The sequence below is a fragment of the Quercus lobata genome, chromosome 8 (genome assembly GCF_001633185.2).
Source record: "Quercus lobata isolate SW786 chromosome 8, ValleyOak3.0 Primary Assembly, whole genome shotgun sequence".
Classification (NCBI taxonomy): Eukaryota; Viridiplantae; Streptophyta; class Magnoliopsida; order Fagales; family Fagaceae; genus Quercus; species Quercus lobata.
This window is the reverse complement of record NC_044911.1, coordinates 60,536,822-60,559,128: the sequence shown is the minus strand read 5'-3', so window position 1 is coordinate 60,559,128 and position 22,307 is coordinate 60,536,822. Positions and strand designations below refer to the sequence as shown.

The window sequence follows — 22,307 nt, the reverse complement described above, 5'->3', positions numbered from 1 at the left end:
CATTTTGAGTTCTCAGAGGGTAAGAAATGGAATGAATATGCCTTCTTCATGTGGGATGGAAATAAGCGTAAATCTGAGAAACACTATCTCAAGCCATTTAGCAATGAAGAGCTGATATTTCAAGTAGTTACCCAACTCAACACGTGTAGCGTAGGAGAGGGAAACCATAGTTATGAAGTTCGGTTACAGGAAAGAACATGTAGTTGTGGGAAATGGCAAAACATAGGGATCCCGTGTTCACATGCAATTAGAGTATGTGACTATTTACATATTGATTCGACCACATATATTCACCCATGTTATGGTTTGAACAATGCCCTTAACACTTATGAGCATGCATTTGTGGTTCCTAAGTCGCAGTCGTTGTGGAGGGATCCCATGGGGCCAAAGTGGTTGCCTAATCCAGCATTGTTGTGGGCCAAAGGTCGACCAGTGAAGTCGAGAATAAGGAATGAGATGGATGGAGTGAGGAATAAGGATCGAGAATCGGGATGGCAGAGGGAGGACGCAGATTTGATAGAGAGTCAACCTAAGCAAACATGTGGATTGTGTCATGCTTCCGGGCATAATCGCAAAAAATGTCCGCAATCCCATGGCGTTTCCACAAGCGGTCATGTTCCACAGTAGGTAGGTAGATGACAAAAAGTTATGCATCGGTTAAATAATTGTTGTTCATTTCATGTTTACCTAATGTTTACTATCTTGTCTCCTAACGTGATTACTCTATGTTTTTCAGGCATGCTTCCATGGATGACGTTTTTGTCGTGCGGACCGGCGATCTTAGGAAAAGTGACTACGTTGTATTGGCTCTATGTGAACTTTTTGGTTTTTGTTGAATGTACTTGTAATTTTCTATCCAATGTACCTCTATGAAGATTGTGATTTGAGTAGTATGGTTAGAACTGCAAATTAAGCGTGGTTGGGCATGTTTAGAATGTTGATATTAAGAATGCCTTTTGCTGCGATGTAAGTGCATTTGCATTGTAAAACCATGTTTATGCAGAGAACGTAAAAGTTTCTATAGTTTGGTGCCTATTGAGAGAGCCTTTTGATGTAATTTAAGTGCATTTACATTCTCGGCTTCTCTGCCTCTCAATGAGTGTTTATGGATTACATTCTCAGCAATTTCCCAGTTTCTGGTTTACCTATTGAGCAGTTTTGTATGTCCAGGGGAGTAAAAAAAAAAATTTCCCCAATGGAACTCGAGTCTTTGAAACTCGAGTTCTACTGAGAAAAACAAAGCAACATGGATTGGACTCTCGGCCTAAACAGAGCATTGAGGGAAAAAAATTTTCCCCAATGGAACTTGAGTCTTTGAAACTCAAGTTCCATTGGGGAAATTTTTTCCCCTCAATCCTCTGTTTAGGCTGAGAGTCTACAAAAACAGAGTATTGAGGAAAAAAATTTCCCCAGTAGGAACTCAAGTCTTTGAAACTCGAGTTCCACTGGGGAAATTTTTTCCCTCAATGCTCTGTTTAGGCCGAGAGCTACCTAAACAGAGCATTGAGGGCAAAAAAATTTCCCCAATGGAACTCGAGTTTCAAAGACTTGAGTTCCTACTGGGGAAATTTTTTTCCTCAATGCTCTGTTTTCAAGTGTTAAATACTTGAGATCTTTTAAAATTTTTGTGATTTTTTATTTTTTTTACCTCACATTTTTTTTCCTTTTCTAGAAATGAGCTTTTTTTTGAAATGTAAGTATTTTGAACATAAGTTTGATGGAGGTATTTCAAGGATTAAATCACATTTTCCTGAAGTTATTGATCATGATATTGTTATTTGTAAAAAACTACTAAGAAGAAGCTTATTTTTCTCTCAAAAAAAAAAGTAAAGAAAATAAGAAGGTTATCTAGCCTTAAAAAATTGGGTGCATAGAAAAAGAAGCTCTCTTTTTGATTAAATTATATTTATAAATTGTTAAGAACTAAATGTAATCACTTTTAGTTTGAAGGACTAAAATTGGCTAAAACTTATAAACCAGCAGCATATTTTGCGCTGAAATTAATAATGTGAATTGTTCCTGCACACTTGCAAGCTGAGCTACAGTTAATGTCTTTGCAAGAGTTTGTTAAATTCTTTGCTCCATGAATCAAGTCTCCTCTTCTTGGTCTCCAAGAGTTTTTCTTGTTCTTCGAATATCCTATGAACATTATCACGAGGAAGCCTATCTTTCTCTTCAAGCATCCTACTTAAGGACATGGTCTTTTCATTGTATTTATACTGTAGCTCATTCAGATTTTCATTTGTAATATCGATTTCATTGGCTAGGTCTGCCACAACATTGTTTCTGCTTTGTGCTGCTTCCCTGTCAATGTCAAAAACTGTTCTTAATTGCCCTTTACTGCGAAGGAAATCACTAATCACCCCTTCAGCATCATAGTCATCAGCGCGTGCACGCCACCTATAGCAGTTAGGCCCAAGATTTGTTTTTTGAGCATTCCACTCCTTTTTGCCATGATGCTCAGTTTCAAACAATTTCTCAAATTAAGCACAATTCATGAAACCTCTCCAATCATTACTAAATTTTACAATGGCCTGTCCCCTGAGGTCCTTCTCATCCGGGAATACTACAATTTCCACCGGTTGAAATTTCCTGAACCTTGTCAACCAGTGTTGAGAACCAAGTAAAATGTCTTTATTCTCATTGGTACATACAATGTTAACAACAATGCCCATCCAAGGCCATACGTACAGATCATCAAGCTTTGGAAGCAGAGCAACCGGTTGTGGCAAAAATGGACGTTGCTAAAGGTCCACTTCACCTGCTAGATCAGTCTCCAACTAGCACAACTCTCGCATAGCTTATAGTCTATTAATCCATGATGTAAGGTGCCAGCCCATGATCACACTTGCTCAGCCAATGATATGCTTCCTTCCTTCAGAAATTTATCTATTCCTTCATAGAAAATGTCATACAAATTTGAATATTTTAAAAGAAATTTTTTTTTTTTTTTTTTTGCCATAATCCTTTTTTATTATTAGTTATCAATGTCACCCTCCAGTCCGTGTAGCCCTTTCCTGGAATATAATATCCAGAAAAAGGTATCGAGACAAGCTAGAGTTTTATGGGCTATGTAGATTGAGAGAGAAGGGAGGGAGAGTAAATTAGAGTTTGGCAGATATTAATTGGTGAACTGGATGAAGCTCGCACTGACCATCTATTTTGATAGAAAATACGATGTTTTATCTAATATTTTTCTTAGCCAAACCAGGTTTGATTGATTTCAATTAACCTCACTAATGCTTAGAATAATTTGAGAAATACCTCCCCATACATAGTGAAAGACCTATCCATAACACATTGCATAAGTTTCAGTTCCCTCAAGTTAGAACTAAAAAGATATGAGAAGCTATGCATCACTCCGTACATCAATGGACAAAGGCATGTGGGAAATTAAATCTTGAAAATGAACAATTTCCTCATCTTTTCAGGAATACGGGGACCCTCATTTCAGCATCACTGAAAACAGCCCCATAACTAAATTAATGTTCATGTTTAAGAAAGTTGACATGTGCCATTCTTCTATCTTTTTTTTCTTTGTTTTTTTCCTTTTTAATAATAGTCCCCACAGTACATGAAGAAATTGCGTAGTTTCCAGTGTAGATGCAGAAACACATTGGACCAGTACAATTGGTGAGAGTATGACAGCAATCAAACACAAAGATGGCATACACATTTACTCAAATGATTCCAAGGCCACATTTCCAAATATATTTTTATAAATTTGTTGTCAATTAATGTGAAAAATGGATGAGAATCCAAGGTGACACCAACCAATTTAGCCCCAAAAAAAGAGTTGCATACCCAACCCAACAAGACTAATAGGTATCACTAGCAAAGATCTAGCCGAAATACATTTCTTTTCCGGCATTGATAAATGAATTTACAATAAGTTTTTAGAAATCTAAAATGTTTAATTACAAAGGATGATGAAATTGACTAACTACAACTCGGTTTCGTGCATCACAACAAATTTGGAAGGAAATAGAACACAATAAGTAATTATTTTTTTCCTTCACACTTATAGTACTTGATAGACCACCCACTTGCATTGCCCGTCAAATTGTGCTTCCATGACTCGTACTTAGGCATGGTATAAAATGATAGTTGTGTCCCATTTTTGTGAGTTGCCTGCAAAGATGATAAATAATTATTTTCCCTCAAGAAACATTCCACTTATATTGAAGTAGTTCTGATATTTGAACTAGTTAACTGAAAATACCAACCTTCACAATAGGAGTGATAAACTCAATTAAGAAAGATGGAACTTTTAACAGTGATGGCCAGTAAGAATGAATAAAATTGATGACCAGCCCTTTGATGTGGGAACCATCATGATCCTGTACAAGAATTATAGTTAAAATTTTATATTTGTTGAAGGCTATCCATGTGCCATGTAGAGAGAATTGTAAGCATAAAACAAGAACAAAACAATAACAGAAACGTAAGGCGCACCTGATCAGTCATTATCATCAAATGACCATATCACAAACATTTTACATTGGTGTATTCTTCCTGCTGCTGAAGTCCAAGAATCTGCTTTATGTAACCAATTCCAATTTCTTTATTCTCAGTGAGTTGTTTAGCTGATGAGCCTGGAAAGAGGGCAATTTATCTTGTAAGCATATCAACATATATTGGTAGTGAATTGAATATTATTTACATAAACTATTTTCTACAACTAGCATATCCATTCCATTCAGCAGAACTTTCTATCAACTATTCAAAATCAGCCAGACAGAGATATTTCTGTTCTTGTTAGAATTCTTTCTCATAAAGATCAACAGAAGGTTATACGCTAGTGGTTTGCGTAAAATAACTTTCTTTCATTCTGTTAGAAACTTTGTTACAAAAATATATATATGAATTTTCACACAACAAAGGTGGAGTTCAATTGCATCCTATTATATAAAGGACATGCTATTTCTGCACTTATAGAGGCCATTTGGATTCCACTGAATCCGGCGTCTGCGTTTTCTAAGTTTTACGTTTTCCTTTTTTTTTTTCTTTTTTTTTTTTCCGCATTTGTTGACTTTGGGAGATAGCATTTACTGTTATGAATAGTGTATGCACTGTTCACACACTGTTCACGTATTAAAAAATATTAAAAATGGGTTCCACGATACTATTTACACATTTAAAAATTATTTTGCTACAATGTTTTCAGTTTTCAATTTTCAGTTTTCAGTTTCAGCAACAATAAATTCAATTCAAACGGACCCATAATGTCTATTTCCATACCCACCTCTCACATGGAAGGTCCCAGCCATTATGGTTCTGGAAATTGTAGCTCCCTAATATTGTTTGCAATAAATTTGGTCAAAAAGCAATTAAATTTTTTTTTTTTTTTAATAATTCAATAGTTACAATGGGGGACGGGAGATTTAAACTTTGGACAGGTGGGTTGCATGGGTTGAATGGGTATATACAGACCCCTATTTGCCACTATAAAATTCCATATCGGCTTTTAACCATTCCAATAACTCTTTACTAATTTTTTCAGCTGCCAATACAGAACATCACCTCTAGGGAAATCCAAAGCACAAGATTAAAAATTATCAAGATTCAAGCAGCATAAAATCACTAGTTCAAATTTACATTCTATGACAATTAACACTTCAACTGGAGCAACCAATAGCCTTGTAGCCTAATAGTATTTGATATTTCCCTTCCTTGTAATAGAGGAGGTGCGACATTCAACCTATTATAAGTGTGAAGGTTTTTTGTGGTCTATGGGATAAGGAGATCAATTCTATTGTTTGAAGGGGGAAAAATAACTACAGCAACAATTCCAACATTGTAAGAACTTCTGTAGCATGGAAAATTTTCAAACATATTAGTAATTTGTCATTATTTACATCAGGTCATTTACTGAACAACTATCACATGACAACTTCATAATTACCGATTAGTAAAAGCTGGAAATCATATAAGTATCTTAATCATTTGTTAGCTTGGACGTTAACTGATTATTAAAAGGTTATAAGAAAATCCAAAACATCCAGAAAAATTCTTGAAGTTTTAACACAAATGAAAAGATTGGTACTTACCAGCAACTGGAGCCTCTTCCCATTCCACATCATCATCTCCCTCATCCTCATCACGTTTTGACTTTTTCCCAACTTGGAGATTAGAAGTTGTGTCAGAAACACCGTTGAAGGAGTGTGTATTTGACAATTCATGTTCTTTCTTAGCAGCTTCGTCCAATTCTTGCTGTTTCTTGAGTAAAGCAGCATAATATGCTTTGATATACTCATCCTATCACATTATTAAGAAGCAGAAATGAAGTGATATTGGATGAAGAAAAAAATGAAAATATTTGTTTAGTAAAAAAATATACTAATAAAAAGAGGAAAGAACCTTTTTGGCATATATAAAAACAAGAAACAAAAAGAGGGGGAAATGAAAAAAATAAAACTATATGAATCAGATCAAGACAAGAAATAAAACAATAGTTCATCTCTGTTATTTTCTTATTGCATGAACCTGTATATTCTTCTTATCATCATTTTCAATTGTTGCCTTTTTGTCATCTGAAAATTCTACAGCTGTTGAACTGCCATCCATCCTCAACTCCTGCTTGACCTCTCCCCGTTGTTCCTTTGTGAGGTTCATTCCTTCCTTGATCATCCATGGTGGCAAAACTTTCAGAGATGAACTTTCAGTTTCAGATTTAATATTCTCTCCCTTGCCTTCAGTCCCAGAAAAGTCAACTTCAACCTGCCAAGACCCAGTCATAAACTGCTTCTAAAAACGAGTCACCCAACAATTAATGATGATATACCTCTGGTCTATAAATATTTGATTGCCATAAAATCACTTCTGTGGAATATCTCGGGTGTTTACACTTTACAATGATAGAATATAGGTTCACATTCTTCTTTTTTTTAATAACAAGATCACATATTTTGGTAATACAAGAAGTAAATCTCCTTCAGTTTAGGGAAATTAATAACCCAAACAGTTTGTTGGACACAATCCAAACTTGTCTGAATAAATCAGTCATTGCTAAAGATTTAGTCATAATTTGATGAAGAGTTCCTTCCCAATCTATTTTGGACAACAGATAATGCAGCATTAATGTAAATCAACCAATGTATATCACATACCAGTGATACAAATAATCAGAATATTCCCACAGTTAAATGGCATGTACAAAGTCCTCAAGAAGGATGAAGGAGGTCTATCACCAATATTTTACTCAAGAAAAGAACACATATCAAAACTATGACCCTTAAAAGTAGCTATTAATGAGGTCAGAAATTCTGACTGCCATTTAAGTAGACGTGCAATTTAGGAAACTTACATACAGCTTGGGATCTTAACCAAAAACATTGAACATGATTAAAGTTTAAAATTAATATTATATAGTCAAGAGTTTTGTAGCTCAACTAGAACCTCCTAGCGTTTCCAACAAAGACGTCCAGGGTTCAAATCCCCCCTCCCCCAACCATTGAATTATCTTTAAAAAATCAATATTATAGAATTTTAAGAAACAAGGAAGCTTTTATTGCTCCAACTCAAATCTCAAAGCTAATAGATAAGATGGGCAAGAGAGATGAGAACAAGGTTACCTTGGTGTCTCCAACAAAAGGCAATGACGTTCCACCATAACCCAGTCCCTGGGAAGATTTGGAAGGATCAATAGCACCGGAATCACCATTTGCTGCACGCACAGCAGCACTTGCTCGAGCTTCCCATGCATGAAGCGTGCCAAATTCAGGAACAGGTAAGTCTTTTACTCTAGTGAGTTGATCCATTAATGGCTTAAGCTATACCTGCGTAGAATTGGTGAGAATATGACAGCAATCAAACACGAAGATGGCATAGATATTTACTCAAATGTTTCCAAGGCCACATTTCCAAATATATTTTTATAAATTTGTTGTGAATTAATCTGAAAAATGGATGAGAATCGAAGGTGACACCAACCAATTTAGGCCCAAAAAAAGAGTTGCACACCTAACCCAACAAGACTAATAGGTATCACTAGCAAAGATCTAGCCGGAATACATTTCTTTTCCGGCATGGATAAATCAATTTACAATCAGTTTTTAGAAATCTAAAATGTTTAATTACAAAGGATGATGAAATTGACTAACTACAACTCGGTTTCGTGCATCACATCAAATTTGGAAGAAAATAGAACACTATTTAGTAGAGCCTTAGTCTGGTTTCAATTTTCCTCCTATATATTGGGCATATCTCAAGGTCTTGTCCACAATCGCAACATGTCTGCATACAAAGACATTTATAGAAGACATTTGTTAAATGTTAATACATTTCACTCACTTATCTCTTCTTCAGAGAATGACCAAATGGAAGAGGAAAATTTACCTAGTGTCCACAACCATAGGCCATGTCCTTGCACGCTGACCAGTAGATAGGTGTCGGTTCATAACTCCAACTCCAACTAATATGATTGACAAAGGAAACTTGCTGGAGAAAAAAAAAAGCATATAAGACAAGGTCATTCTATGGTACCCCCTCTTTTTTTAGGGGGGTACGGTACCCACACAAATCATGACCATAAATTTGGTGGAGTTTTAATCTTGACGGTTCATTTTATTTTAATGGGTTACAGGTTATTGATAGAGTAGGTTAGATATATAAACCTAAAATAAAATTCAGATTGTTCCTTTCACGCCATTCTCTCTATCCTTCTCTGAGTTTCTTGCTGATTGCTTCTTCAGTTCTTCTCAAAAAACCAGATTGATTCTTCTTGTGTTCTTTTTGTCATTCTCCTTTAGCACCTCTTCGACTTACTATCCAGTGAAGGTTTCTTGAGATGATCATAATCTCTTTGATATTGTTAAAGGTAAGGATCAAACGATGAAACCTAGTTTCATTGCCATTGTTTTGTATCCCTTTTTCTTTGTTGGTTTTTCAGGGCTACCCATTTGAAAAGGTAGATATATGCAATTATTTCAAAGGATTAATGTCGATTTTTCTATGGGTATGGGGTGGGTGGGTGTGGTGGGGGGTGGGGGAGGAATCTTTATTCTCCATGATTTGTTATATGAGTTGATTAACAGTATCAATATTCATTTGTCATGTTTTATTTATTTATTTTTATTATTATTGTAAACTTTCGCATATAAGAGTGTGTGGGTTTCTAGTGTTTGTGTATGTTTGTTCTTTTGAAGTAGCATGTGTATGTGGGTTTGTGTTGTTTCATTGCTTTGCCAGATTAGACCACTTAGTGAATATCCAAAGTAAGCATTTGTTAGTTAAACTCACGAGCAAGACAGAGCTTTATGGGTTGGTTCTTATAAATTTGATTGTGCTAGTATTTGAAATGAAATTAGGAGCAGAGGTAGTAATATGGAATGGTGGCATTTACTGTGGTTTAACTTAGCCATTCCCAAACATTCATTTGTTGGTTGGATAGTTATTCTTAGTAAGCTTTCAACCAAAGCTAGAATTTTGCAACGGGGTCTTCCAAGTTCCAGTGGATGGTTTGTGTGTTTTCTACAGCTCTGGCATTTGAGTTCAGGGACCATTTATTTTTCGGTTCTTCTTTTACCAAGAGGGTCTGGGAATTACAATTAACTTGTTTCTAGTATCTTTTGCTAAGACTGATTGGCAGGATATTACGAGTAAGGGGGAAATAATCTTAAAGGAAAAGGCTTAAGAACAACCCTTTGCAAACTAGCTTTGTGGGCTACTGTTTATCATGTATGGAAGCAAAGAAATTCTATTATATTTTCAGGGAAGGTATACACTGAAGATCAACTTATTTGCATTATAAAGAAGGATGTTCAAGGGAGACTAGAGAGCAAACTTTGCAGTTGTGACTCAATGCTTAATCATATCCTTTGCTATTAATGGGGACTCAAATTTGAAATGCATACTACATTATCAAACTAGTGACTGATCTATCCTATGATGGAGAATTATTGAAAGCTTGGTATTGCTGGATATCTTGTGGTGCTCTATTATTGTTGAAGCCTGGAGGATCTATTGTTTCACTGCTCAATTGTGACATGTTGCTGTTGTGTTAAAAAGTTGTAATATCTTGATGATGTTAATGTATAAATTTTGTTGTAGATTGTGTTTTAGGAGTGGCCAGTTTTAACTTGATTTGTTGAGATCATGGCACACTGTTAAGGGGTGTAAGCAGTCATAACCTACTGTTTTGTTGTAGTGGGTCTATTATAAACTTTTTTTTACAGAGGCCAGTCTTAGTTTTGCTATGGCTTGGTTGTTTTGCCTTGTATTTTGGTTGATTTCTTAGTCAATAAAAAACTCATTAATTCATCAATAAAACTGAAAAAGGAGGTGGTGATGCAAGACAAGGACAAGAGAAGTTGAATGATAAAGATAAGAAAAAATTATCACAAAAAGGCCAAGGAATTAGAGGTCATATATACTGGTATGTTTCAAATGATGGTATGTTTCAAATGAGGAAAATATAAGCTTCCTAATTGAATTGAATGAGAATTCTTCAAAGAAGCAGTGACGAAGAAAGCAGACTTGGATTTTTGTTTGATGTTCTCGTTATAGGGTACTTTGTAATTTTTTTTTCAAAAAAAAAAAAAAAGAATTGAAATTTGTGTTACATAAGGCCTATAAATTTTGTTTGATGTTTTGAATCTCAAAACATCACAGGAGTAACTTGATGATGACACATATTTTGAGTGCTAGTATGTTCTTTTAAATTTTGTGTAAAAGACACATATTTTGGATACTTTATCGTCTCTCTTGATATATAACTTTGTTGCAGTTAAGAACTTTGAAATAAATTTTGTAGTTTGAGATTTTAAATGTTTTGAAAAAACTCATGCATTAGGGTTCTCTCTTTCTATTGAAATAAAACATTTTAGTTGTCAATAGTTGGCAAGACATTTTTTTAGTTGGTTATGATGACAAATTTTTAGTTATCATATTGTCAATTGGATTATCAATGGCCTTTTCATTACCTTATGTATTTATTAAAAAATTTTACTAAAATTAAAATGTAAAAAGTTTAAGAAAATAATAATTGGAAAAAATACTTTATTGATCTTAAATCCAAATCCAAATCCAAATTTAGACATCCAAACAATGGAATTTCAAACCCTTCATTGTATAAAAAGACCCAAACAAGGAATTTAAAAATCAATAGATTTCAAATCAAGGTTTTTAAATCCATTAATTTTAAAATCAATGGGTTTCAAATCAAGCAAATAGAGTGGTTGTATAAAATTTGTATTGTCATTTTGGTCTTGCAAATAGAGGTTTCAGGAGGTACTTTGGTCATTTTTATATTTCAAGGATCTTTCGGTCATTTTTAAGGTTTCAAGTATATTTCGGTAATTATTTAGGTTTTGGGGGCATAACGGTAATTTTTTAGGTTCTAAGCGTATTTCAATAATTTTTTAGGTTTCAAGGGTATTATGGTCATTTTCTAGGTTAAAAGGGCATTTTAGTCTTTATTTTAGATTTCAGGGTTATTTAAGTCATTTTCTAGGTTTCAAGGTCATTTGGTCATTTTTTAGGTTCTATGGGTATTTTGATAATTTTTTAGGATCTATGGATCTTTTAATCATTTTTTAGGTTTTAGGGTCATTTTGGTCATTTTCTCGGTTATAAGGGTATTTTAGTCTTTTACTTAGGTTTTGGAGGTATTTCGATCATTTTTTAGGTTCTAAGGGTATTTCAAATGTGAGTAAAAATAAGAGAACAATCGAATGTGGCAAAAGTACGATCAGAAATAATGTTGGTACTGCCCAATGTAATAATGGAACTGTCAAATTTGAGAATAAAAAATAGGGTACCACTGAATGTGAAGAAAATAGAATCAGATGCGATGTTGGTACTGCTTAATGTGATAGTGGAACCATCAAATGTGAGAAAAAAGTAAGGGAATCACCAAATGTGAGAAAAGAACTGTCACATGTGATATTGGAACTGCAAAATGTAAAGATGGAACTGTCAAGTGTGAAAAAAAAGTAAGGGAACCACCTAATGTGACAAAAGAATAGTCACATGTGATATTGAAACTGTATAATGTGAGGATGAAATCGTCAAATTTGAGAAAAAAAGTAAGGGAACCACCAAATGTGAGAAAATAATTGTCACATGTGATGTTGGAACTGCACAATGTGAAGTTAGAGTCGTCAAATGTGAGGAAAAAAAATAAGGGAATAACCAAATGTGAGAAAAGAACTGTCACATGTAATGTTGGAACTGCACAATGTGAGAATGAAATCGTCAAATGTGAGAAAAAAAATAAGGGAACCACCAAATGTGAGAAAAGAACTATCACATGTGATGTTAGAACTGCACAATGTGAGGATGAAATTGTCAAGTGTGAGAAAAAAGTAAGGGAACCACCAAATGTGAAAAAAGAACTGTCACATGTGATGTTGGAAATGCAAAATGTGAAGATGGAACCGTCAAGTGTGAGAAAAAAGTAAGGGAACCACCCAATGTGACAAAAGAACTGTCACATGTGATGTTGAAACTGCACAATAAGAGGATGGAACCGTCAAATGTGAAAAAAAAAATAAGAGAACCACCAAATGTGACAAAAGAACTGTCACATGTGATAATGGAACTGCATAATGTAAGGATGAAATTGTCAGATGTGAGAAAAAAGTAAGGGAACCACCGAATGTGAGAAAATAACTATCACATGTGATGTTGGAACTGCACAATGTGAGAATGAAATCATCAAATGTGAAAAAAAAAAAAAAAGTAAGAGAACCACCAAATGTGAGAAAAAAACTATCACATGTGATGTTAGAACTGCAAAATGTGAAGATGGAACCATCGAGTGTGAAAAAAAAGTAAGGGAACCACCAAATGTGAGAAAAGATGTGTCACATGTGATGTTGGAATTGTACAATGTGAGGATGGAACCATCAAATGTGAGAAAAAAAATAAGGGAACCACGAAATGTGAGAAAAGAACTATCACATGTGATGTTGGAACTGCACAATGTGAAGATAGAACCGTTAACTGTGAAAAAAAAGTAAGGGAACCACCCAATGTAACAAAAGAACTGTCGCATATAATGTTAGAACCGCACAATGTGAGGATGGAACCATTAAATGTGAGAAAAAAAGTAAGCGAGCCACCAAATGTGAGAAAAGAACCGTCACATGTGATGTTGGAACTGCACAATATGAGGATGAAATAGTTAAATGTGAGAAAAAAGTAAGGAAACTACTAGATGTGAGAAAAGAACTGTCACATGTGATGTTGGAACTGCACAATGTGAGGATGAAACCGTCAAATGTGAGAAAAAAGTAACTTGGTATAGCAGGTTACCTACTAATGGATACCGTACCCCCTTTTTTTTTGGGGGGTACCGTAGAATTACCCGACAAGAAGACAACTGGCCAAAAAGCATTGGAGTAAACAAATTGCCCCATTGTTAATATTTTATTTAACTCATTGTTAATATAAGTAACAGTATAGAATCATTATAACTTGAAAAGCATCATTTACAACTAAATCTAACATGGACACATGTTTATCATCACTATGTTGTCACACACCTAAAAGATCAACATCAAATGATTTTTATATTTTAAGTGATGTAGGACAAGCCATAACAATTCAACAATAAAATAAAAGAAGTGAAAAATAAAGGCTCTGCCTCCTACCTAAATAAGACATAACCAAAGTATACAAGGAGTATACCTTTAAAATACGAGGGACACCATGAATACACTTGTTGTAGTCCATGAACTGAAGTAGAACCTTGAGCAAGTACGACTGAAGTCAAAATCACCTTATTTATGTCAAATACAACTAAATCCCATGAACGTCCTTGCTTTAGCAAAAAAAAAAAAAAAAGGAATAAAATAAAAACCCACTTTCAGGAGCTCTTTCACAGTTTATCTAACCAATTGATCACAAAATACAAACTGACGCATATTCGCTCAATTTGGATTTTGTGATCAATTGGTTAGAGAAACTGTGAAAGAGCTCCTAAAAGTGGGTTTTTATTTGTTTGTTTTTTGTTTTTGCTAAAGCAAGGACGTTCATGGGTTCTTTCAGAGTTTCAAACACTCCAATGCCAGATTCACTGCCTTAGTGAAGGTTCCTATCCGCGAACAAGGATTTACATAAAATATTATTAATTTATTCACAGCTGGTCCCAAGGCTTGAAAAAGGAGGAGAGTTAAGTTAGGTTGACAGCTAATGTAAAATTTAGTCAGCTTTGGATCAATTGCTCATCATTTATTTCATGCTTTGGAAAATATTTTATACCAGCATTATCGGCAGATAAAGTAAGGAGAGTTTTATTTATTTATTTAAGTAAGGAAAGTTTCCCATATAAAGAAATAAACTGAACTAATGACCACACCCCCACCCCCCCAAAAAAAAAGATCAGCTCAATAAAGCCTTCTATCCAATTCCATATAGAATAAAGCAATAAAAATAAAATAAAATAAGAGCCGGCAAGACAGTATCAGCACCTTTCTTTGAGTTCTTTATCATGATTAGCCAAGGCATCCTGAAGATCTTGAAGGACCCTATCCCTTTCTGCAGATACAGATAATAGTACATCTCTTTAAAATTAACAAATATGCCTTGCGCAGTTTCAGGACGCATATACCTGCAGAAAATGAAATAATTAATAACTCTGCTTCCAAGGGTAGGTACTCATAATTTTGCACACAAATTCAAGAGATGATCAAAGTCAATCAAAAGAGTATAACTGAAATTAGGTACATATACAACAACAACAACAACAATAACCATGCCGACCAGTCCCAACCAAGAACATGTTAAAACCATAAAAAGCAAGTCCCCAGTCACAATACATGGAAAATACTCTTGTGGAGAAGGATTAGATTACACTTACTGAGATATAACATGAGCAATAGCTGCCCCACTGATACCCATACGGAAAACAAACATAAAATAGTGGATCGAGTATAATGTTTGTTACATCTCCTGCCACTGCAATTGATAAGATTAAAAAATAATCAAAATGGAGTGATGGCAGAAATGTATTTGTATATATTATAAGCTGAAAAAGAAAAATCATAAGTTGAACTGTTCCCATCTGCTAAGGTATACCAGTGGCGTATAAAGGTGTTTTTGTGTCCTTAAATCCACGAAACACCCCTTGCATGGCCAATGAAAGAAGAACCGCAAGAGCACCAAGTGACCTCAATGTCAAGTACTGTTGTGCAGGAGTTAGCATTGGAGAATCCTATATATAAATGATAGTGCAACACTGTAATGACATTGACACAGTAATAAATCAAGGGACTTGATATTAGAGGAAACACAGAGTAAATCATATATATATTATAAGTAGAAACTATAACAAAATTGCGCACAATAAGTTCTAGATTCACTTATTACTATATCTTAAAGAACTTACCGAAGTAACTCCCATGAAGCCTAATAGAGGTTTTGCTCCAAATATGAGGAATATGGCTCGTATGAGGCCAACTATGCTGCCAATAACTAATGCTGATGAGGCTGACGGAATATGCCTCCTTTCATTGTCAATCTTAACTATTTCAAAGCTCCCATGATCTAGTTGTGACTTGTATGCATTCTCACATGTACATGATAGAGAAAATTTGAAGGGACCAATATAACTTACTACCTCAACTTAGGTAGTGTATGAATAGTAAAAAGTATCTGAGATTTAAAAAGCTAAAAACCAATGTTTTATCATTAAAAATGCTTAAAGAGTGAAATAAGAGAAAAAAAAATGGAAAGTATACCATTTTTTGGAATCAACTCTTCGTCTTCCCCATTCATAGTTGAACCTGTATAGTCTTGATTGAATAGAGCAATCGAGACTCCTACAGCTGCAAAGTGTGCTACAGAAAGAGTAAATTCAAGAAGGAATGTCAAAAGGTATATTATATGCTAGTCTATAGTAAAAACCTAATACTAAGTCGCGCACACCTTTTGCTCCTCAACCACCCTTAAGACATTCTCGTCAGCCCTTTTCTGCTCCAAGGAAGCCAATTGAAGTGAATTGTTCCTCAGATCATGCTACAAGGACACAAAATCAACATCAGTACACAGCTGAAGCATCATTTTATAAATTCAAAGAAAATGTTTTCGCCTGATCAAGTCAAACAGTGTCTGCTAAATTGGTCATAAATTGTTCCAAATACACCAATACTACTAGTTTTGGTTAATTTAACCCAAAAGCTACGTGGGGCAGTTAGCTAAGCTAAGCTATACATATATAGAGAGATACAGGTATGAAAAACAACTGTGAATGTAGTACTGTACTTTGTAAACGAATGTCAATGAAAATAGTGTAAAAATACTAAGACTACAGCTAAGTAGCCTTAAAATTTAAACTTCTTATGAATGAAAGTATTTAATGGATGGGAATTTCACTTTCACATATATCACCTTTTTCTTCTCCTCATCAAGCTTCTGTCTCTCAAGCTCAGTTAGCGTTTCACGTTTGTTCAATTCTTTGCTCCATGAATCAAGTCTCCTCTTCTTGGTCTCCAGGAAGTAATTCAGTTTTTCTTGTTCTTCAAATATCCTATGAACATTATCACGAGCAAGCCGCTGCAACTTCCTTGTTTTTGATAAACAAGTCACATGGTTAAAAATATGACTAATTTATCATATCATATTTGTGCATATTATAAAATTGATAAACTATCAGTTTTCCCAAAAGCGTAAACAGAGCGGAAATAATGAATTTTACAGTCGAAACTGTTCTTAACACAATGGAGAAAACACATCATATTCCATTCCATTTTACTCCCTTTTTATTCCAAACATAGTGTAAATGATTTGCAAGCCCATTGTCCCTTGACAATGGTTACAGGACTTTTTTAATTCTCAGATTAATCTAACATGTCCTTAACATGCAAAATTTCGGTCAGGCAAAAGCTATTTAAAATTAATCAGCACAAGAGTTTTTTTTTGGGTTGTTTGTTACTTTTTTTTTTGTTTTAATTGGGCATCATTCTTTAACAAAGGATATATTAATAAATTTATACAAACAAACTGTTTCTATCTCTCCTCTTTTCCTCTCTCTCACACACACAGTAAGAATGAGTTCAGAAATCATGGAGGGAAATAAGAATAAATTGATACCTCTTTTTTGGCAGCCACTGATTCTGCATCTTTAGCATTTAGGATCTGGGCTTGTGCAGACACATCAGATTCCAGCTGACCTGCCCAATAAGAAAAGCATGAACATTCACTTCACATATATGAGTAATTTGATAAAAGGAAAATAATGGATGCATATATACTTCTCGTTTTTGCAGCTTCAATTTCAGGACGTATGCAATTACTCACAGCAAGTTGCAGTTTAGTCTTAAGTGCCTGGGAGGCAGCTTCCCAGCTCTCCTTTTCTTTGTCCTGAATAACAATAAATGCCCACAACAGTAACACCTTAATATAACCCCCCCCCCCCCCCCCCCAAAAAAAAAAAAAGGAAAGAAAGGAACCGTTACATTGCACTATAAATTTTAAAAACAAAAGCTTGAGGTTGCCTACCTTGACAGCATTTGGGATTCCAACAAAGACCCAATGGCCTTCATTGATCATACAACCTACTTCACCACCAAGTTGAATCACTGCCTTACACTGCAAAGAAATATAATCAAACCATAACAAATGAACTATGAGACAGAGTTAAACTAATCCCAATCAGGGGTAAAATAAACAGTCTATTTTTCAAATTTTATTATACACTACAGCAATTGCACCAGATGACAATGAAAATCATCAGTGCAAAAAGAATAGATCTAAGTTTACCACTATTACTCAATTTCAAATTCTCACAACAAATTTATCTTTTTATCATAAGAAGGTGGCCCCGTTTTTCCTAGTTTTCAATGAGTGCAACTTCATATCTCTACTTAGTACAAACCAAAAAACTAAAAAGTAAAAATTAACGATCAAATTATAGATCTCCCCTCTCTTCCTATAAATTCCCAGCAACCAAACACAAACTTAACTAAAAATATATATATAATCAAACCCCAAATAAAAAAAGCAAATAACAACCTGCCCAGATGTACAATCCCAAATCCTCACTGTCTCTTATTTAAACCCAAAACTGAGTTTCTTATTTAAACCCCATATCTCCAAATAAACAAGACCTTGTGAATGTGGCTAATTCTTATAAAGAAGATATAAATCAATTGTTCAAATCCTCTACATATAAGAGCCTTTCAAAAGGAGAGAGCTACGAGTATAGCTTGTCTGCAGCGTGCCTTTGCCTGCTCAAGCCTTTCACCCAATGTCTCTTCCTTCACTGCAGCTTTTACCATAGCCAAATCCATCTCCATTAGTCTCAATACTCTGAACAACTCAGTCATCATCCTCTCCTCCACTTCTCCTTTATCACTCAACACTTGTGCTTCCTCTCTAGCTCTTTCAGCCACAATTTCTCCAGCTTTTGCTAGCAGCTCCGTGGAGCCAAATTCTTTCCCCATTAGATCCTCCAACTTCTCTAGAAAGTCAGCTATGACATACCCTTTTGGCTTATCCAATTTGATCTCTTTGCTTCTCTTCCAACCAATCTCAAAGTTGGGTGGCTCAGGTTGTACTAGCCCATCAATACTTAATTTATTATAATATTCAATGTAGTGTGTGTGTGTATTCTTTTAGCTTTTCTCTAAGTTCTTTGTTCATTTTTTTCAAGTGAGGCAACTTAGCGACAATTATCAGTTTCAGCTCAAATGCGTTATTATAAAATCACCCATACATGTCACTCCAAAAATGGCCATGACAAAAATAAATGAAGGAAAGCTCTGTACACAAATTTGAATCCCCCTAGGCTTTAGAGGACCTTTTGTAGGTGCCAATTTCTCATTCTCTTGCAAGATGAAGTGCCTAGAAGAATTCTTTAGCCTAAGCAACTTTTGGGTTGCATCTTGGGATTTGTTTTGCCCACCCCTTGATAAGTTAACATTCCAATCATGCAACACAACTAAAATACCATCCCTTACGAAGGGTTAATAGTAGGGATTACAAGAAGTTGAGATGGAGTTAGGATTATAAATGTCTCATTTCCATCTTGTCCCAAAGAGCAGGCAAAACTCACGTGAAACGAGAGCATGGTAGGTGATCAAAGAGAGGCATAGGGTTAAGGCATTTTGTGATCAAGGTAGATTGTCGTTTAGGAATAATTTTACTATTTGTGCTCTAACATTCTAGAGTGTAAATAGATTGAAAATATTTAATTCATTGGTAAGTTACACAAGCGACCATGCATGGATCTTGAGTCTCTGGACTCTTAAATGAGTGATCTCATGCTATAGTTTATTGGCTAAAGGATTGAAAAATGAAAATATGCTCTTCTCATGCTCATATGATCTAGGCAAGGTTGCAATCCTTGACCTTGTCTCTAAAGCTTGAATGCTTGATGTTGAGATTTATGAAGAGGAAATATGGAGTGAAATCACAAAAAAAGTAGTTGAAGGAATTGACTGTTACTTGATTAAAATAAAAGGTTCCTATTCAATTGAAAAGTTTTATTGAAGGAGTTTTATGACTAAATTGGATTCTGGAGCTGACTAGCATGGTTTTATCAAGTGGGTTAGTAAGTTCTCATTCGTTTGGGCATTGTGCCTCTAGATACTTTTTTAAAGATCAGGATATTCCATTTACTCTCAACTAAGGTTTATGGCATTTTAGGCAGTGTCGTTGGTGAGATTTGACGTATATCCTATTCAGCTTTTATGCTAGTCTAAAGTTGACACTGTTAGTTCATGTTAGTTTGTGTTTCATTCACTTGTTCCCAACTTAAGGAGTGGATTAAAGAATCACCAATAAAAAATATATATATATATATATATATATATAGAGAGAGAGAGAGAGAGAGAGAGAGAGAGAGAGCTTTTTTTTTGGGCAGAAAGATGTACATAACTTTGAGTATTACTTTGTACCAGTTCCCACATGTTATCATTTGAGACAGTCAGAGCAGATGGAGAAAAAAAAACTTTATAATTTTTCTTAATTTAGGATGTTAATTGAAAAAAAACATAATTAAAAATTGGTTCACCAAAAACATAATTAAAGTTGAAGTATAAATCCACCAATGTTTGTGTTTTTCCCCAGAAATGTTTGCGAATTTCTACAAAGATTCTTAATAAACTCAAGAACAAACTTCCTCCGCTTAGAACCAGGTTCAAGATGTCTATCATTTTCTAAAATCTCACAAACAATGTCAGAAAAAAGCAATACAAATTTTCTTTTACTCCATATTAAAATTTTTTATCAAACACCAAGATCCCATATATTATGTAGAAGTCTTTGAAATCATACTTCTCAACATTTAATAAATTTCGCTCACATATGCTCGCGCAACCATATATGAGTTAGCACTGATTCGTTCAAAGTTTCCAAAATCTTAAAAATATTGAAAGCAAAGGTATAGGTTATATAAACTAATAACATAAATGCACACAGCAAACTAACATAAATGCACACAATAGAAGGGAATGAGGTACCTTTTACAGCTTTTAAACTCTTTACCAGCGTTCTTTAAAGTAGTATTGATTATCCCCTGTTTACCTCTTTCAATTTCCTTCTTCCAAAAATGGTACAAGCAATTGAGCACCAACAACTAGGGTGATAAATGGGCGGGTTGGGTAGGTTTTGGATGGATTTAGATTTTCTAAAGTTCTTAAAGTACTTTATCAAGTAGATTTCTTTATATTCTTACATCTCACTTAATATAATAGTTTAAAATGTTGCCACCTCATCAATTCACTAATTTACTCTTTCAAAGCCCTCGTTAGACAATCCTGGGCAAAATCATTCAAGAAGAAAACACCCCCCCCTTTTTTTTTTAACTCTCTTTCAGATCTAAAAGTTTCAATATTTTCAACCATAAATGATGGATCCATTTAGCTCAATCCCTTCAAATCGCAAATGGATGACCATTGAAAGCCCAAGAAAGGCCAGGTATGTCAGATTGTCAGCGATCCTACTCTCTATAGTGTTTGTTCTCTCTATATTTGTCTATTGTCTACTATGTTTCTTTTTTTTCTTTTCTTTTTTCCTTTCTTTATTCCCAGAATATGCTAGATATTAGCTTTTTTGTTGTTTTGCAATTTCTCTACTGCGTCACTGTTTGATAATTGTTCAAGAATTTTTTTTTTAGATGAGGATAATGTATATGGTTGTCAAAACATACCGTGAGATTAATTGAGCCTAACAAATCTATTGGACCCATAGAGTGCATGATTTTTTTTGTTTTTAATACAGGCACTTTGTTCCCCAAAGCTCTATCAAAGATGTTCATTGAATATCCACACAATATAATGGAGCATTTGAACATTCATGCTGTGGTTCTTGAATGTACAATGACTGAATCTTTTTTGTTGTTGGTTTAAATCTGTCACTATTATTTTAGTAAATCTGATTGAATGTCGAAAGCAGTCATGGGATTCTAAATTTCTCTCTGATTTTGTTTATTGGTTATTCTTTTTTTTTTATAGCACAATTTGATCAGTATATTAGAATTGGTTTGATATTTAGTTTGAGTATATTAGTAATGGGACCTTTGGTATATTTGGTTAAGTTGTTGGACCTTGAACCCCAAGTGAAAATGAAGCATAACACCAGTACTTTGATTTGCTGAGATTGACTATTATTTATTTATTTTATGAATTTACTATAAGAAAATTGCCATTTCTTTCAGGTTGTCAATTCGCTTTGTGTTTTTGCTAATTTTTCTGATCATTTGTAAGCTGTTGGATTTGGTAATCTGCTTTGATGCTTGTCTTTCATGTCTATTGGGTTTTGCTATTGCTATGGTTGTTTCAAACTTATGTCCTTCACTTGCATATTGTTATCTTCAGCTTGATTGGTTGGCATCTTAAGCGCCTGTTGTCGCTTTTGAAAGTATTTTGTACCGAGTTTTGACTTTTGAGGAAAGACAGTTTTTGTGTTAGGTGCTTATCATATACTTACCAGATTATGATGTAATTGATTTTTGAATGCTTGCAACATGTTTTAATTTGACTCTGTACAGTTTATGCACTGCACAAATTTTGGAAATATTTTCTGTCTCTCTAATATATAATGCGGACCAGGAAGCACCATTCAGCGGGATAATAACAGGACCAAAATAACAAAATATTGCAAATCAAACCCAAACTCACTTTTAACCAAACCCAGGGATACAGATGGCCTTCTTATTAGTTATAACAAACCTTTTAGCTCAAATTCCAGCCAAACCAAAATAATAGAACATTGCAATCAAGCCCAAACTCACTTTTAACCAAGCCCCATGGACAAACCCTTAAGCTTTTACTAAGAAAATTATTGTATACATATTCTGAGAGTATGCTCCCTCCTTCTCCCGGAGTATGCAATAACAACCCTACCGGTTCAAGAAGAGCAAA

At 34.5% G+C, this 22,307-nt stretch overlaps 2 protein-coding genes across 2 annotated transcripts; both read right to left on the bottom strand.

The window, feature by feature from the left end:
• Positions 1-4,273: 4,273 nt before the first annotated feature.
• LOC115955172 lies at positions 4,274-8,310 on the bottom strand. The gene is made up of 6 exons (XM_031073229.1): positions 8,293-8,310; positions 7,575-7,778; positions 6,487-6,720; positions 6,051-6,258; positions 4,456-4,595; positions 4,274-4,340 (listed from the first exon to the last, which is right to left on the bottom strand). The coding sequence occupies exons 2-5, from the start codon at positions 7,758-7,760 to the stop codon at positions 4,486-4,488; spliced, it is 738 nt and encodes a 245-aa protein (XP_030929089.1). The 5' UTR covers positions 7,761-7,778; positions 8,293-8,310; the 3' UTR covers positions 4,274-4,340; positions 4,456-4,485.
• Positions 7,860-18,660, bottom strand: LOC115957170. Its single transcript, XM_031075388.1, has 14 exons — positions 18,653-18,660; positions 17,956-18,513; positions 17,443-17,532; positions 17,196-17,304; positions 17,035-17,114; positions 16,333-16,507; positions 15,871-15,960; positions 15,332-15,782; positions 15,022-15,157; positions 14,804-14,901; positions 14,415-14,554; positions 13,633-13,707; positions 8,338-8,439; positions 7,860-8,235 (listed from the first exon to the last, which is right to left on the bottom strand). Exons 1-2 carry the CDS (start codon positions 18,658-18,660, stop codon positions 18,123-18,125), a joined length of 399 nt encoding a protein of 132 aa, XP_030931248.1. The 3' UTR covers positions 7,860-8,235; positions 8,338-8,439; positions 13,633-13,707; positions 14,415-14,554; positions 14,804-14,901; positions 15,022-15,157; positions 15,332-15,782; positions 15,871-15,960; positions 16,333-16,507; positions 17,035-17,114; positions 17,196-17,304; positions 17,443-17,532; positions 17,956-18,122.
• Between the last annotated feature and the right edge of the window lie 3,647 nt (positions 18,661-22,307).

Excerpts from the sequence above, each read along its gene's own strand:
- LOC115955172 (XM_031073229.1), bottom strand. The coding sequence starts at position 7,760 with ATGGATCAACTCACTAGAGTAAAAGACTTACCTGTTCCTGAATTTGGC. Across the intron at positions 6,259-6,486 it reads ATGATAAGAAGAATATACAG|GATGAGTATATCAAAGCATA; the intron begins GTTCATGCAATA and ends ATAATGTGATAG. Across the intron at positions 4,596-6,050 it reads GGAAGAGGCTCCAGTTGCTG|GCTCATCAGCTAAACAACTC; the intron begins GTAAGTACCAAT and ends CCCTCTTTCCAG.